Genomic DNA, 14,564 nt, shown 5'->3' with positions numbered 1-14,564 from the left:
TGATCTGTGTTGTGGTTGTAGACGCATGGCTGCAGAGTCATCAAAATATGCAGAATTGTGTGCTAATAATGATGAATTATACTGTCTTCATATAAAAAAATCTTCTCAGAGACAACTGCCACTTTGTCAAAAATCCCTTTCCTCTCAGGGGTTTATTGAAACAATATTCTCACCTATTACTTTAAGAACTAAATGAAACTAAGAGTAGTTTCTTTTCTAAGTACCCAGCTTTCCAGAAGGGCATGTAAGGGCTCCTGTAGATGTTAGTGACCTGTTTGTTTTGCAGAGATCTGTAAATGGGAGCAGTAGTCCGGGGACACAAACATAGACAGCAGGGACAAAGAAATAAGAGCAGACGACAGCTAGGCTGGCGTCTGAACAATGGTGACATTAGCTAAGTGCCCCACTATCATCTGCTTCTGGTGCCATCAAAGCTGATTAGCACTCACCTTTGTGTGTACCATGCAGTTTCTAAAGATTGTCACATCTGCCACTTCGGGTAGACTGGCTGCGGCATCATTGTTAAAGGCCGGGGCGTCTCAGAACTCCCCCTGTATGCCTGCAGTTCTCTTGGCCCTCGCCCTAGATGGACTTTATTTAAAAGGCATGCTAATTTAGCGTGGCGTCTAGAATTGTTTTACAGGTAAGGAATCTGAGTATTTTACAGTGGAGAAACTACTGTGGGTTGTCTGAGATGGCTCGGTCTGTAAAGAGCTTGCTCTGTGAGTATGGGGGCCTGAGTTTGATCCCAGAACCCATATTTAAGCTGGGCGGTGGTGGTGCACACCTTTAATCCCAGCACTCGGGAGGCAGAGGCAGGTGAATCTCTGTGAGTTCGAGACCAGCCTAGTCTACAGAGCTAGTTCCAGGACAGGCTCCAAAGCCACAGAGAAACCCTGTCTCGAAAAAAAAATAATAAATAAATACATAAATACATAAATAAATACATAAATAAAAAATAAAACAACAGCCAATGCTGGGGGTCGGGGAGATGGGCAGATTTCTGGGGCTTGCTGGCTGAACAGCTTAACTTACATGAGACCCTTGTCTCACCCGCATGCACGCGTGCGCGCGCACACACACACATACACACACACACACACACTCTACATAGATTTATTAAGATCACTGACATAATAAGTGTTTTAGAGTCCCGAATTCAGAGTTGACATGTTCTGGTCTGAGTTCTGCTCCTCTCTCTGCTGCTCCACACTGGTGACATGTCCTTTGGGAACACGGTAATTAAGTTAATAGCCTTTTACAACAAATCTTCACATCCTGCATGGACCAGAGAATGGAAGAATTTAGTTGGCCTCTTTTGTTAATGCCAAACTCCTATCGTTAAAAATTGCTTCATGTCCAACTTGTACAGGCACTTTGGAAATCATTATGGCGATTTCTCAGAAAACTAGGAAACAATCTAACTCGGAGACCAGCAATACCACTTTTGGGTATATGTCCAAAGGTTCCTCAATCATGCCATAAGGACATGTGCTCAATTATGCTCATAACAGTGTTGTTTGTAATAGCCAGGACCTGGAAACAACCTAGATGCCTCTCAACTGAAGAATGGATAAAGAAAATGTGGTACATTTACACGATGGAGTACTACTCAGCAGTAAAAAGTAATGACATCTTGAAATTTCCATTACAGGCAAATGGATGGATCTAGAAAAAAACATACTGAGTGAGGTAACCCAGACCCAGAAAGATGAATATAATATGCACTACTCATAAGTGGATTTTAGACATTAGGAAAAACCACACTATAATTCACAACCCCAGAGAACCTTGACAACAAAGAGGACCCTAAGAGAGACATACATGACTCTAATAGGAAGGAGAAAAGGATAAGATCTCCTGAGTAATTTGGGATCATGAGGGTCACAAGAGAGGGTAGACGGAGATGGGGAGGAAGGTAGGGGAGTGGAGAAAACACTAAAAAAAAAGCACTATAAAAACAATAAAAAATAACTGATAAAAAAGAAACAACAAAATAACCCTGCTTCATGTCAGGTAAGCAGTGCATGTCTGAGATCTCTGCAGTCAGGAGACCGAGGCAGGAGGATTATGAATTCAAGGCCAACCTGGGTTGCGTAAGGACATCCCGTCTCTACAACTGAAACACAAAACAAATAAACGACCCTTTTCACTGTTCTTTTTACTAGTGCGCCAGTTTGGAGGACAGTGTGTAATCTTGATTTTTCTGTCGGCTTCCTGTGTTTGGATAGCTTCTGAAGACACGAGAACTGTGTATATGCAATCATGTGTGCCTTCCGAACCAAACCCCATCACTGTAAACATGAAAGGGGTGATCTTCCAACAAACACAAGACTATTTATGTCACAAGCAAATGCTTTTCTCCTGACAGCATCGAACTCGATGCTCCTTAGTTGTCTCCTTTCGTGCAAAATAGTGGAAACCATCTTTCTGGTCCAACTTATCTGGGCTTCCATGTCTCCATGGTCCTGAAGGTCTCTACACTGGTTCTGGGCCCTCTGAGCTTTCTCTTCTCTGTATCCTCAGCATCACCCAGAGCCTGCTACATTAGTGATGCTTAGGCTGGGTCTGATGATTGGATTGGACCCAAATGCATTCACCAAGATCTTAGCTGTATATCCCGGAAGGCCACAGGCAAAACCTCTCCATGAATCCATTTTTCTCTTTGAAGCTGTGTGCTTAGCCAACCTTCCGTTTTCCTTACCAATGTCTTAGAGAAGAATATTTTCAGGCTCAGAAAGCAGTAGTGTGCTAGTGGACCCCATGGTGTGGAAGGAAACAAGGCTCGCACACTCTCTTCCTATTAGACTTCTCATGGGTGAAGGGTGATGAATCTTAGTCCTGTCTGATTGAAAGCAGGATTTTGTGCTTCTGTCCCGTCAAAATGCTCAACATCAAGCATTTAGTGTCTTCTTATGGTGTGATGAAAAGCTGGGTAGTCTCAGAGTCTGAGACCAATTCTCTGGCTGTTATGAAAACCTGAGTATAAGGCGTATTTACATCATATTGACATCATCTATGAGAGAGCGTGCTAAGAACTGACTTCTAGCATCATCCATCGACTCAGCTCAACTTTACACTTGCTCCAGACACACAAGGCAAACCCTTCCTTCTCTACAGTCCCCACGGCTCACTCCTTAGCCCTCACTCCCAAGCTGACGGATGATCCTTCACCCTTTGGGAGTGGGCGGGCTGTCTTTTACTCCAGGCTGTGAAACCCCCAGGACAGTGACTGAGGGACTTTCTTTGGCCTCCTCATTGTGCCTGGCACTGCCGTGAACACACAAAGGATGCTGGAAAGATGCTTTAGGCCCGGAAGGTGCTCAGCTTACAGTACAAGCTTTCCGAGGCTAGATGGCACTGTTGCTAGAGCCACATCAGGTCTGTCTGGGAGGCCAGCCTGAGACGGAGAGGAAAGGGAGCCTGGGGCCCTGCCTGGCTGAGTTTGATGCTCACTCCTGGCTTGCAGTGATGAGTGGCTCCCTGCTGGCTAACACAATGTACTTTGCCATTTTCTCTGCACTTCCTACGCAGGACTTCAGACTCTCTTTGCAACCTTTTGTGGCTGTCAGAACTGTTGTCTCAATTCTAAACGTTTTCAGGGCTTTGAGACAGGGCCCCTCTGTGTATCCCAAGCTGGCATCAAAGTCATGATCCTCTTGCCTGGAACTTCAGGTGTGTGCTATCAATCAAAATTAAGAGGGCTACTGTTGATCTTGAGAGCAAGAAGACATTAGCTACTTCAGAAATATCCATAAAGCAACAAATGGTTGAGATGCAAATTTATGTAAAATAGGAGAGAATCCATGTCTGTTCTTTGTGCCTTCTGATTGTCTCTACTCTCCCGTTTCATCTCAGGATGATGAAGATAAACTGACCTGGAAAGACCGCTTCCCAGGATACTTGATGAACTTCGCCTCCATCTTGTTCATGGTAATTTCTTTGAGGGACCACCTGGCTGGGACTACATGCACTTTGATCCTGTTCTGAGTGTGTGTGGTATGGGTTTTTTTTTTTTCTTTTTATGCTGTGGAATAAGAGGGGTCTGATAAAGGTGAGACCACAGCACTGAATGGTGGAACAAGAGCTTTCCAATACTGAGGTTACTGACTATATATGACTAAAGTTGCAATGTCCTTGGAGTGGGATGTGTTCTTGGCCAGGACAAGAACTCGAAGAAATAATACAAAGGAGCTGGCTGCATAATTGTGGTGGCCCTTTTGGGGCAAGAATAACTCTCTTCTGATGCTGACAGTGTCTGGAAGCCACAGCAGAGAGCCAGCTGGGCTCACAGTCTTCAGTGTCTCTGTAGAGGCTGCATTTACTTTTCTTTTTTTTTTCCTGTGACTGAGAGCTTTTTATTTGTTTGCTTGTTTGTTTTGAGACTTAATGATGTTGGCAGTGTTGGAAAAGCAGAGGGAAGAGTCTAAGATTGATTCATGGTGGAGTCAGGTTAGCAATTTATGCTAGAAGACCTGAGAAAAGACCATCGAAGGACCTTCTTGGGTTACTAATGTCTGACCATCTTCAGTGGGAGGCCCTGTGTAGCTTTCTTTCTTGTTTAACTAATTAATTAGTTTTACATTCTGACCACAGATTCCCTTCACTTCTCTCCTCTCAGTCCCTCCCCCAACCTCCACTCTGTCCCCACCCCATCCACTCCTCCTCTGTTTCTGTTCAGAAACGGGCAGGCCTCCCGTGGATATCAACAGAACACGGCATATCAAGTTGCAGTAAGACTAAGCACCTCCCCATGTACTGAGGCTGGGTAAGGCAACCCAGTATGAGGAATAGGGTCCCAAAAGCCTATAAAAGAGTCAAAGACAGCTCCTGCTCCCACTGTTAGGAGATCCACAAGACGAAGCTACACAACTACTACTTTTATACAGAGGGCCTAGGTCATGATGTCTTTGAGCCCTCTGGCTCCTACAATCCTTTTTCTCCCTCTTCAGCAGGATTCCCCGGGCTCAGTCTAATGTCTGACTGTGGGTCTCTTCATCTGTTTTCAACAATTGCCGGATGAAGACACTCTCGATGGGCTGGACACCAATCTACGAGTATAGCAGGCTATCATTAGGCATCATTACATTGGCATTGTTTTCCTCCAGTTGTGTTTGTCTCCATTCTAGGTCTCTGGGCCACCCAGCCTCTGGGTCATGGCACTTCAGGCATTGTCAGGGGTGGGCTCACTCTCATGGCATGGGTCTCAGAATGAACCAGTAATTTGTTGGTCATTCCCACAATCTCTGTGCCACCCTTACCCCAGCCCATCCCATAGGCAGGACAGACTGTACATCAAAGGATATATATAAATGGCTGGATTGGTGTCCCTCTCCCTCCACTGGAAGTCTTGTCTAGTCACAGAAGATGGCCAGCCAGTTCAGATTAGATATTCGCAATTGCTAGGAGGCTTAGCTGACAACATCCATGTAGATTCCTGAGTTTCCTTTGTACCAGCCAAGATGCTTGGCTTCATAATGAAGACCGTGGGCATAGCAGCTCAGTTATGTATGGACTGGACTATGTATGCAGCACAGAAGAGAAGATAACTACTTGGGTTTCAAAATCTGCAAGAAACACCATCATTTGCTGGGCCTACAGGCAAGAATTAATTCTGACCTGGCTTGAGCTCATTTTTTTTTTATTAATATTGGCATCATAACTAATGGGTCTCAGAAATTTAAAACGTGCCAGGCCTGGTGCCACATTCCTATAATCCCAACATTCCAGAGGCGGAGACAAGGGGATTTCAAATGTGAGGCCAGCCTGGGCTACACAGTGAGACCCTGTCCAAAACAGAAATGCTCTTAGCTGAGACATCAAACTCAAGACCTTCTTCTGCAGACGAAGGGCAGAGTGGTCACAGCTTCGCAGTCTAATTTTGTTTTCCTCTTACTGCCAAAGAAGCCCGAGGAACGAGAGGTTCTTTAAGAGTGCAGTGGGCTGCAGCATGTTAGATAGGGTGACAGGAAGTTGAATCAGTTTAGTGCTCCGGAGCCTCCCGCAGGGCGCCCATCGCTGTTAGGAAGTTCATTCACCACTGAAGGAGTATTTAATGAATGCAGTTGTGTGCCTAATGCTGTTTCTTGGGGCCCAGGCAAAGCAGAGAACGAAAGAAAATAACAATAAAAAGGGGTTTATAGGCAAGGTCAGAGTGGTGGAGCACACCTGTAACCCTGGTGCGTGGGAGGCTGAGACAGGGGGATCTGGAGCTCGTGGCTAGCCTGGACTGAAAATAGAGATATTTTAAACATTGTGCATGTGATAAGTTGATAAATAATAAAGCCAACGTCCACCGTTAGTAGTGGTGGGTGAGGATCTTGTCGTACAACTGGAATTGAGTGGAAGATACTGGATAAGTATGTTTTGTAGTCTTGTTAAAGCCCTCAAAGGCTGCCAGGATAGTAAGAGCACTGGGCTGAGATCTGGAGGAGGTGTAGGAACAACAGAGCAGACATCTTTGCACTAAGGCTGCTCTCACGTCAAGGACATTTTTCTATCTAGGCAAGGCCTTGGCTGGGGTGGTTCTATGGGAAGCGAGATGTGTGAAAATAAAGACTATGTCCAGCTCAAAGCTCATTAAATTTTTTTAACTGCAATTCACCAAAAGCTGGTCTCCAAGTACATAAAGAATCACAAACTCAGGGAAATAGATAACTCAATAAAAACTCAAAAAAACTACCTCCATGGGCACTCCACAGAAGAGGAGCTCCAGTGGCCAATCAGCCTACATTAGTATTCATGGAAATTCTAATTTAAACCATGATGAAACACCATATGCACTCAACAGACATCTTGTCATTAAGAAGTCTGTCAATAGCAAGTGTTGGGAAAGATCTAGATCAAAAGAAACTTGTACAATGCTGGTGGGAGTTCATTTAAGAAATTGTTTAAAGATGCCTCTAGAAACATTCTGGCATCACTTAGTAAAAGCGAGACTTAAAGCCTAGAGCCCTGAAATGCCACGCCTAGGTGCGTGCCCTAGAAACCCTTGTGTGCACACGCAGCAAAGTACACACAGGGGAAAAGTCTGTGAGGTACTGTTTATAACAGCCCCAAACTGCCAACAGCCCATACGCCTATCCCCTCGGGAATGGATAAATAAACCGAGATCTATTTACACAGTCAAGGACCACATAGCCATGAAAACGAGCAAGGGAATCATGCTACAGAGCAGCAAGGGTGGGAAAGAAGGGACAGAGAATATACACGGTGTGATTGTTATCAGGCAATGTTCAGAAGGAGGCGAGCCGAGATGGCAGGTTTAAGGATGCATTCCTAAGTAAGCGTATAGTAAAAGTAAAGAAAGAAGTGACTGCCACCCAACTGAGCAGCCTATTAGGACTGAAGGAAGAACCTGGATAAGAGATCTTGTGTCTGATGTGAGGCAGGCAGGATACATTGGAGTTTGTTTTTACATCTCTCTCTCTCTCTCTCTCTCTCTCTCTCTCTCTCTGTGTGTGTGTGTGTGTGTGTGTGTAATGGAATGTTCTGTATGCTCCCAATAAAACAAAATTTAAAATCCCAAATGCATCTATTAAATAAGTCAAAAGAGGAAGACTCATTAAGATTTTAGCAAGGATCTGTAATAGGAGAGAGAACCAGCCACACTGGTATTTTGGAGTCAGAAGGAAGAGTGAGGAAAAGGGCTCCAGGATATGGCACCTGGTAGGATGCCCAGTGAGAAGAAGGGCAGTGAACAAGAACAAGGGGATGTGGTTATGGCTGAGATACAGCCAGGGAGGCCATAGGGAGCTAGGGGTAGAGCAAGGAGTGGGCTCACCCTGCTGGGAAGCTCCCTAGAGAAGGGTTCGCAGAGGAGTCACACAATCTGACGTGCAGTTCTGGGTGCTATGGGAAATGCTGGTAACGAAGGCAGGTGTGGAGGGGAGGGGCCGCCAAGCAGGAAGCTGCTGTGGTGATTCAAAAAGTGTCCAAGAGTGGACCAGAAAGGGTTCAGTCATGCCATGCAGAACTGAGAAAAGTTACCGAGCATGTGGTACGTGCTTGTACGTCCTACTCCTCCACGGGCTGAGGCTGGAGGATTGACAGTTTGAGAGGTCTTTTACCTGTCTGTTGCTTTACTACAAGATCAGCTCCCCAAGAGAAGTCACTTTCTGTTAGTTGCTTTGTATTTTCCTTGCCACCGTCTCCCTGACACCTAGCCTTTAGACAGCTGTTTGGACTGAGCAGTAAACAAACCACAGATGGATGTCAGAGGCAGCTGTGACACAGTGACAGAGCTGTCTGTTTACTGGAGCCACTGTCACATTCTGTGCCCCAGCCTGAGCCCCGTTCCACTGGGTTAGCAGAGGCTGCCGCTGCCTTGAGCAGTTCTCCGTGCTTTCTAGAAAGTTCTTCCTCCTCCATAGTCTTTTTCTAAGCTTCCCCGCTAGCGAACCCTTTAAGCATCAGCAGAGTTTTCTTGCTCTCTCCACTTCTCTCCGTAAGAGCATCCCAGACGCTCATGACCTGAAACCTGCTGCTCAGCCCAGCTGCTTCCCAGTTCATCCTTGTTACATGTGTACGATGATTTTCGCAACACCAGTTCAGGATGCAAGTCCCGGAATGTGGGGACCAGGCAGTCTCTCCTTTCTAGCTCTTTCACAATCTCAAACTCTATGTCCATGTCCAGGCTTACACTGTCTATTAAATGTTTTTCTCATGTCTCTGACCAAATGTCTGAGAGGAAAGCAGCTTAAAGGGGCAAGATTACTTCAGACTCCTCTCTGTTGCTGTGGTAAATCACCAAACAGAAGCAACTCAGGGCAGGAAAAGATTTATTTAGCTTACATTTCCAGGTCACAGCTCATCGCTGAAGGCAGTCAGGGCAAAACCACGAACAGGAACTTGAAGGAAACTGTGGAGAAATGAAACGGTACTGTTTTGCTCACTTCAACATAGGCTAAGCCAGCTTTCGTATACCATTCCGGAACCACCTGTCTAGGGATGGTGCCGCCCATGGTGGGCTTGGGCATCCTACATTCATTAGTAATCCAAACCATCTCTCAAAGACATACCCACAGGTCAGGGAAATCCTCAGTCAAGGCTTTCTTCTCAGACGACTCTAGGCTGTACTAAGTAAACAATTAAACCTACTGAGGACAAAGGTATTTTTTCTGTTTGCTTTTGCCTGGTGTGTCCCCTCAGTTTAAGAAGGGATGCAGTCTCTGATAGCAGGGAAGGCGTGATGGCCACATTGTATCTACAGCCAGGACACAGACAGAGCACTGGAAGTAGCGAGGGACTAGCACTCTTCAAAGCCCACCTCCAGCGATTTATTTCTCCCGCAAGGCTCCTTCCTGAGTGTTTCCCAACCTTCCAAGTATTCCAACACCAAGCCTGTAGGGACACTTCCTATTTACAGCCCAACACTTTGCCGTATTTTCCTATACCCTAAAGGTAAAATTTTAGGATCAAAATGCAAAACCACTCCAGGCTTGCATAATGTGTCCCCGTGTAGTGTAGATACGTCATTTCTGGCTGAAAACCCGCAATCTTTAGCAAGCAGGTTGCAGGTATGGAGCCCTGCTAAGGAATAGTGTTATCTATAGAGTATGGCACGTGACCAAGCTCCTTTATCCTAGCTGTGGGAGTCAGACCCAAAATATGATGGGTTCCAGTGCAATGGTTTAGAGGATTACATATCAGAAATATTATTGGATGCCTTTGAAATCAATAATTCAGCCACAAATAATAGGAATGGCATTGGAGTTCAGGGCAAGAGATGTGAGATCAAAGGTCAGGATGGGAATGGGGACTTGGTTCCACATGGTAGGGTCCAGTCATGGATCATCATGAAATCTCATTTACAGAAGGTGTGGCAGGTATAAGGTTTATCTCAAGTGAAGAGGCACATTGAACAGTGACATGGAGATTATATAGTGGGGACGTGATGTTGATGGTGTCGCCATTATCCATTAATACCTTAACTCTGCCTTGTTCCCTCTAGTTCTCAAAACATTCAAATTGCTGGTGCTTGGACCTAAGTTTCTTTATGCACAAAGCCGAAGGTAAACAGATAAATAGATGAGCCACAAATGCTACAATTCTTTCGTCCCCACTGTGATCCAGGAGTCATGGGGGCTAACACAAACCTGGTGACCAAGAGCAAAGGATTTATTTTTTCCACACCTGTTTCTTTGTCTACAAAACATTCAGCCATGGGGTCAGGTTGGTGTTCCCTAAGCCTGGCAGCTCTGTGAATCTAGAGATGTTCTACGAAAGCCCAATGGGAAGGTTCCTGATTTCTACCATGAAGTAGAAAAATCAAGACCAGAGAAATAAAAGTTTGCAAAGAGTAGGTGGAGGCTAGAAATGGCATTGGAGGTGATGCTGTGGTTGGGGGAGGGGAGAGCAACTGAGAAGAACAGTGTCTCTGGCTATGAATCGTAAGTCAGGGTCTGGAGTTGTGCTGAGGTTCTGCTTGTCAATCAAGCTCGTAGTTGATGGAGCCTCCAGGGCCATGGACTACATCATGCTCCCTCCGTTCACACTCAGAGACGCCCAGGAGAGGATCTCTTCCCATCTCCCTCCCCAATTACCCTAAACCAATGGATATTCTGGGCACTTCCCCTGGGCTTCTCCCAACACCAAACTAAACGCACGTGCACTCGCACACACACAGACACAGACACACACACACACACACACACACACACACACACAGGATTGTTCTTCCATGCCCAGCCTTTGCCACCACATCAGTACTCCCATCGCCGGTCATCACTGTAGAAGTGATCTGAGGTGGGGGGAGGAAAAGAATCTCACAGCACATTTTCTAGGCTCTAACTCTCAGTCAGTGACAGTCCCAGGGGACTGGGAAGTGAATTGTCTACATTGTTGGAGCAGTGTGATGTCATGTTTAAGTTTCCCCCCTAAAACAGTTGTCCCTCCCAGTCCTGCGGGCTGCTGTTGCTGCTGCATCCTCATCCAAAGAGAGGCCTCCCTTCTGTTATCCTTGCAAACACACACACACACACACACACACACTTGCACACGTTGCAACACTCTCCCTTGACCATAAAAGACCTCCCTGCTGCCTTTCTTACACCATGGCCCACAGGACAAATGCTAATATTGATAAAGCATACCAGGCTAGGCAGCTCAGTCACTCACTAGCATCCTCGGCTTCAGCATGCTGGCACCCCAGAGGTCTGCATGGGTCTACATGCTGGCGCATCTGTAACTCATTCCAAGCTCACCACAATATCATTCCCATCGCCTGCAACGCACTGTTCAGACCTCTTCTGAGCCCTTCGCTCTTCTCTCTGCTCCCCCCATCTCTTCCCCTCCCCTCCAGAATGTCTCCTCCAGCATTCTTTTGTATTCCAGGGGAAACTTCCACCTGTCCTCTTCTCACCCCGCATTTTAAACAGCCAGTACCCCCATTCCTTCGGTTCTAGAGACCAACCGGTACCTGAAAAGTCTCAGTGGCGGCAAGGGTGAAACATGACTGCTCTTGACTGAAGCAGGGGTCAGTGGGAGCCTGGTCCTGGCAGAGGCCTGCCTCCATCTTGCTGACCCTTGATTGGGAACTTTTGCTTCCGGCCTCCTAGTGCTCCCAGGGCACTGCCCTGCCTTGGCTGGGATGGCAGAGGGGCAGAAGACATGGGAGGGTGGGCGCTGTAGGTCTAGAGGAATCCCTTGCTCTTCTATTCTAGAGGAGGTACTGTGGACCTTGGAGAACCAGGATCCAGAAGACCTCCTTGGGACAAAGGTACAAGAGATTTGTACACCAGATTAGAATCCGTGACTTCCATTCCCAGGTGCCTGGAAGAGAACCTGGTCCCTTTATTCACCTCATCCTGTGCCAGCACCACTCGGACGATCCCTTTTCTCATCTTCTGTGCTCTCAACAGTTTCTTCCCATCGGGCAAGCTGTAACTCACCCCTTCTCAGCTCCATTGCCAGCGGCTCCCTATATCCTTTAATGGCTGGTCCGACTCCGCAGCTAGTCCTGGTCCAAGCCAATCTCCATGTTGTGTTCCCTCGGCAGCTGTCTTCATTTAGTACCCAATAATCTCACACCTGCTACTATGGCATAGGACTTTCATCTTATCTCCACAGAAGGGTAGAAAGTTCTAGAATGAAGGAGATGAGGAAGTGTTCTGCACTCCGTAGCGTTCAGGATTCTCATCTCTGTTTGTGTTGTGTGTGTTTGAGACTGTTGAGAGCTGACAAAGTGAAGATGCTCCGCCTTGTAGCTGCCTTACCACTCAGAGTGCTACATTGGAATTCAGTGGCTTTGCAAAGGTCCTGCAGGTCCTTTGTTGCCCACCCAGTAATAGGGCTTCCTAGCAGCTGGCGTGAACAAAGGGTAGGTGTTCAACAGTTGCCTGCTATGTGTTTTCCTGCCTGGTAATTGCCCCCTTCTCTTGTCTCCCCTGCACAGATTGCCCTGACATTCTCCATCGTCTTTGGGGTCATTGTGTACCGGATCACAACTGCGGCTGCTCTGTCCCTCAGCAAGACCACACGCTCCAATGTCCGGGCGACGGTGACCGCGACAGCCGTCATCATCAACCTTGTGGTCATCCTCATCTTGGATGAAATCTACGGTGCTGTGGCCAAGTGGCTCACCAAAATTGGTAATGTGTCACAAATCCTCTTTGCCTTGGGTCATCTTGAATGTGCTTGGCTCAATGTGTACAAGGTGTTTGCTAGGAAGGATCCGCAATGATAGAGGGGATGGAAGAGGATTTTGTGCATTTGACTTGTAAGAATGAGGAAGGATGATGACTGGCCAAAGGGCTTCCCTTTAGCAGGAATCCTTCCTGTACTGTGCATGTCTGAAGTCAAGAACCTGTGCTGACTGCCTTGTGTGGCACAGAATCACTCTCCCTTTTGTTGAATCTATGAGGTCTTTTTTATTTTTTTACCTCAATACAAAACAAGGCAGATTCAACATTTCCTGTTAGAAGTTACAGAACTCTGGCCCGCCTCATTTTCCCAGGAGCGTGTATAAAGTGAAGAAAGTATCTTGATACTTGAACCTGAGAGGGTCTTATCTGGCCTCTCAAAACCACACATTCCCCAGGCTCTAAGCAGACTTCAAAGAGGCCTAGCAGACTTCCCAAGCGTCGAGCCAGTGAGGGTAATGTCATGGCCTCCACATTCAGACGTGTCATTTGAGCCGGGACCTGCTGTTGCCTGAGACACATTCTGGCATTCCTGCTCATTAGGAGGGGGAGGGCCATCACAGAGACCCTTCCTTGTGTCGCTTATCCTGGGTGGCCCGCATTCACCCCCTTCTCTGTGAATTGGGGCTTTCCTTCTTTATTCTAGGCACTGGGCAGCCCAGGCTCTCACTAACCTCCTAGGGACGGTTATGCTGTCCCATTTACTGCCTGGTTAGGGTGACAGCTAATTCAGACAGTATCCCATGAGGCTGTGAGATTCTGGAGGCTCCTCTGTAGCTGCCTCCCTGCCTCACAGCCTCTACCATAAGGTTCACACAGTGGCACCCACCTTTGTTGCCCCTCCTCATCTAGGAGCCTGCCCTCTAAAGGAGAGTGTCAGCTCCATTCCCTCAGAGCATCTGACCACGTGCTATCGCTTGTGTTTCTCCACAGGCTTCTTGAGAAAAATCAGAGGGTGTTTTTTAACTCAGTGTCTTTGGTAATGTGCTGCTGTACCGTGTTCTGTGGAAGAGATAGCAGAAGCACCCCACTCTCCAGGACACTCAGGGAGGCTCAGAGGTGGGCACATTGTGGGAGAGTAGCTGGTGCCCAGCAGGCATTCGTCAAGGAAAGAATGACAGAGGGGAAGCTCACAGCAAAGAAACAAGAAGAGGAAATGCCAAGGCAGGGAGATCAGAAAGGCACAGTGAGAAGAGCCTTGTGGGCCATGTGGACTGCTCGTAAGAATTTTGGTGGGTGTAAATACCAGCAGAGTAGAAAGACCCAAGCTGGATATACAGGGGAGGAAAGGCATGACACATTTATAGAAGACCAGACAACCCGAGTTTGGTGGCGGTACTAAGGCCCATGGCACAGTGGAATGGGAAACCGAGTCCAGGGAGTTGACTGGCACCCACTTTTATCTTTTGGTAGAGGACCTTCTATGTCAGGCTGAGGACTCCGGTTACTTTTCTAGACAATGGAATGTGTTGCTTTCATATGGGCTTGGGTGAACTTCTTTCAGTCCTGACTGCTGAGCTGGATCAAAGCAGAGATGGGCAACTATCAGCATGCGAGCTTTAAAACTGAAACCTGCTCCCCTGCCGGAGGAGGTAACTCAGTAAGGGAGCCATGGAAGTTCCCTACTAGCAAGCTGCTTGCAGATTGGCTCTCTTGATGGCAGGTCACAGTGCAGGGAAGAATTCTGTGAGGGTTGGGACTTGGAGTGCGCAGAATACCCTCACTGCAGACACTGTGCCCCACAAAATGAGTGACTCCTCTTAACTGAAGGAGAACTGCGGAGCCAAGGTCGGGCCTTACAGTGGACCACTACCTTCCATGAGAAGAAACAGCAGAAGTGGAGAGGAATGCGCCTGTCCCCTGCTGGCCCCAACCCGGGACCATAGTGGAGTTTTTGAAGAGCGGCATGATGGAGGTTTACGT

General features: G+C 47.1%; 1 protein-coding gene across 3 annotated transcripts in view; it reads left to right on the top strand.

The window, feature by feature from the left end:
• The window catches only part of Ano2 (anoctamin 2), a 335,303-nt gene that overhangs the window by 252,718 nt on the left and 68,021 nt on the right, over nt 1-14,564 (top strand). For all 3 annotated transcript variants that reach the window (XM_050164129.1, XM_050164130.1, XM_050164131.1), the window contains 2 exons: nt 3,859-3,933; nt 12,395-12,590. In XM_050164129.1, coding sequence (XP_050020086.1) covers nt 3,859-3,933; nt 12,395-12,590 — 271 coding nt within the window. The remainder of the gene's footprint in view (nt 1-3,858; nt 3,934-12,394; nt 12,591-14,564) is intronic.

This window comes from Alexandromys fortis, unplaced genomic scaffold, assembly GCF_014885135.2.
Source record: "Alexandromys fortis isolate MF-2015 unplaced genomic scaffold, M_Fortis_MF-2015_v1.1 scaffold_150, whole genome shotgun sequence".
Classification (NCBI taxonomy): Eukaryota; Metazoa; Chordata; class Mammalia; order Rodentia; family Cricetidae; genus Alexandromys; species Alexandromys fortis.
Note: the sequence above shows the minus strand (reverse complement) of the source record. Positions and strands in the feature narration are given on the sequence as shown.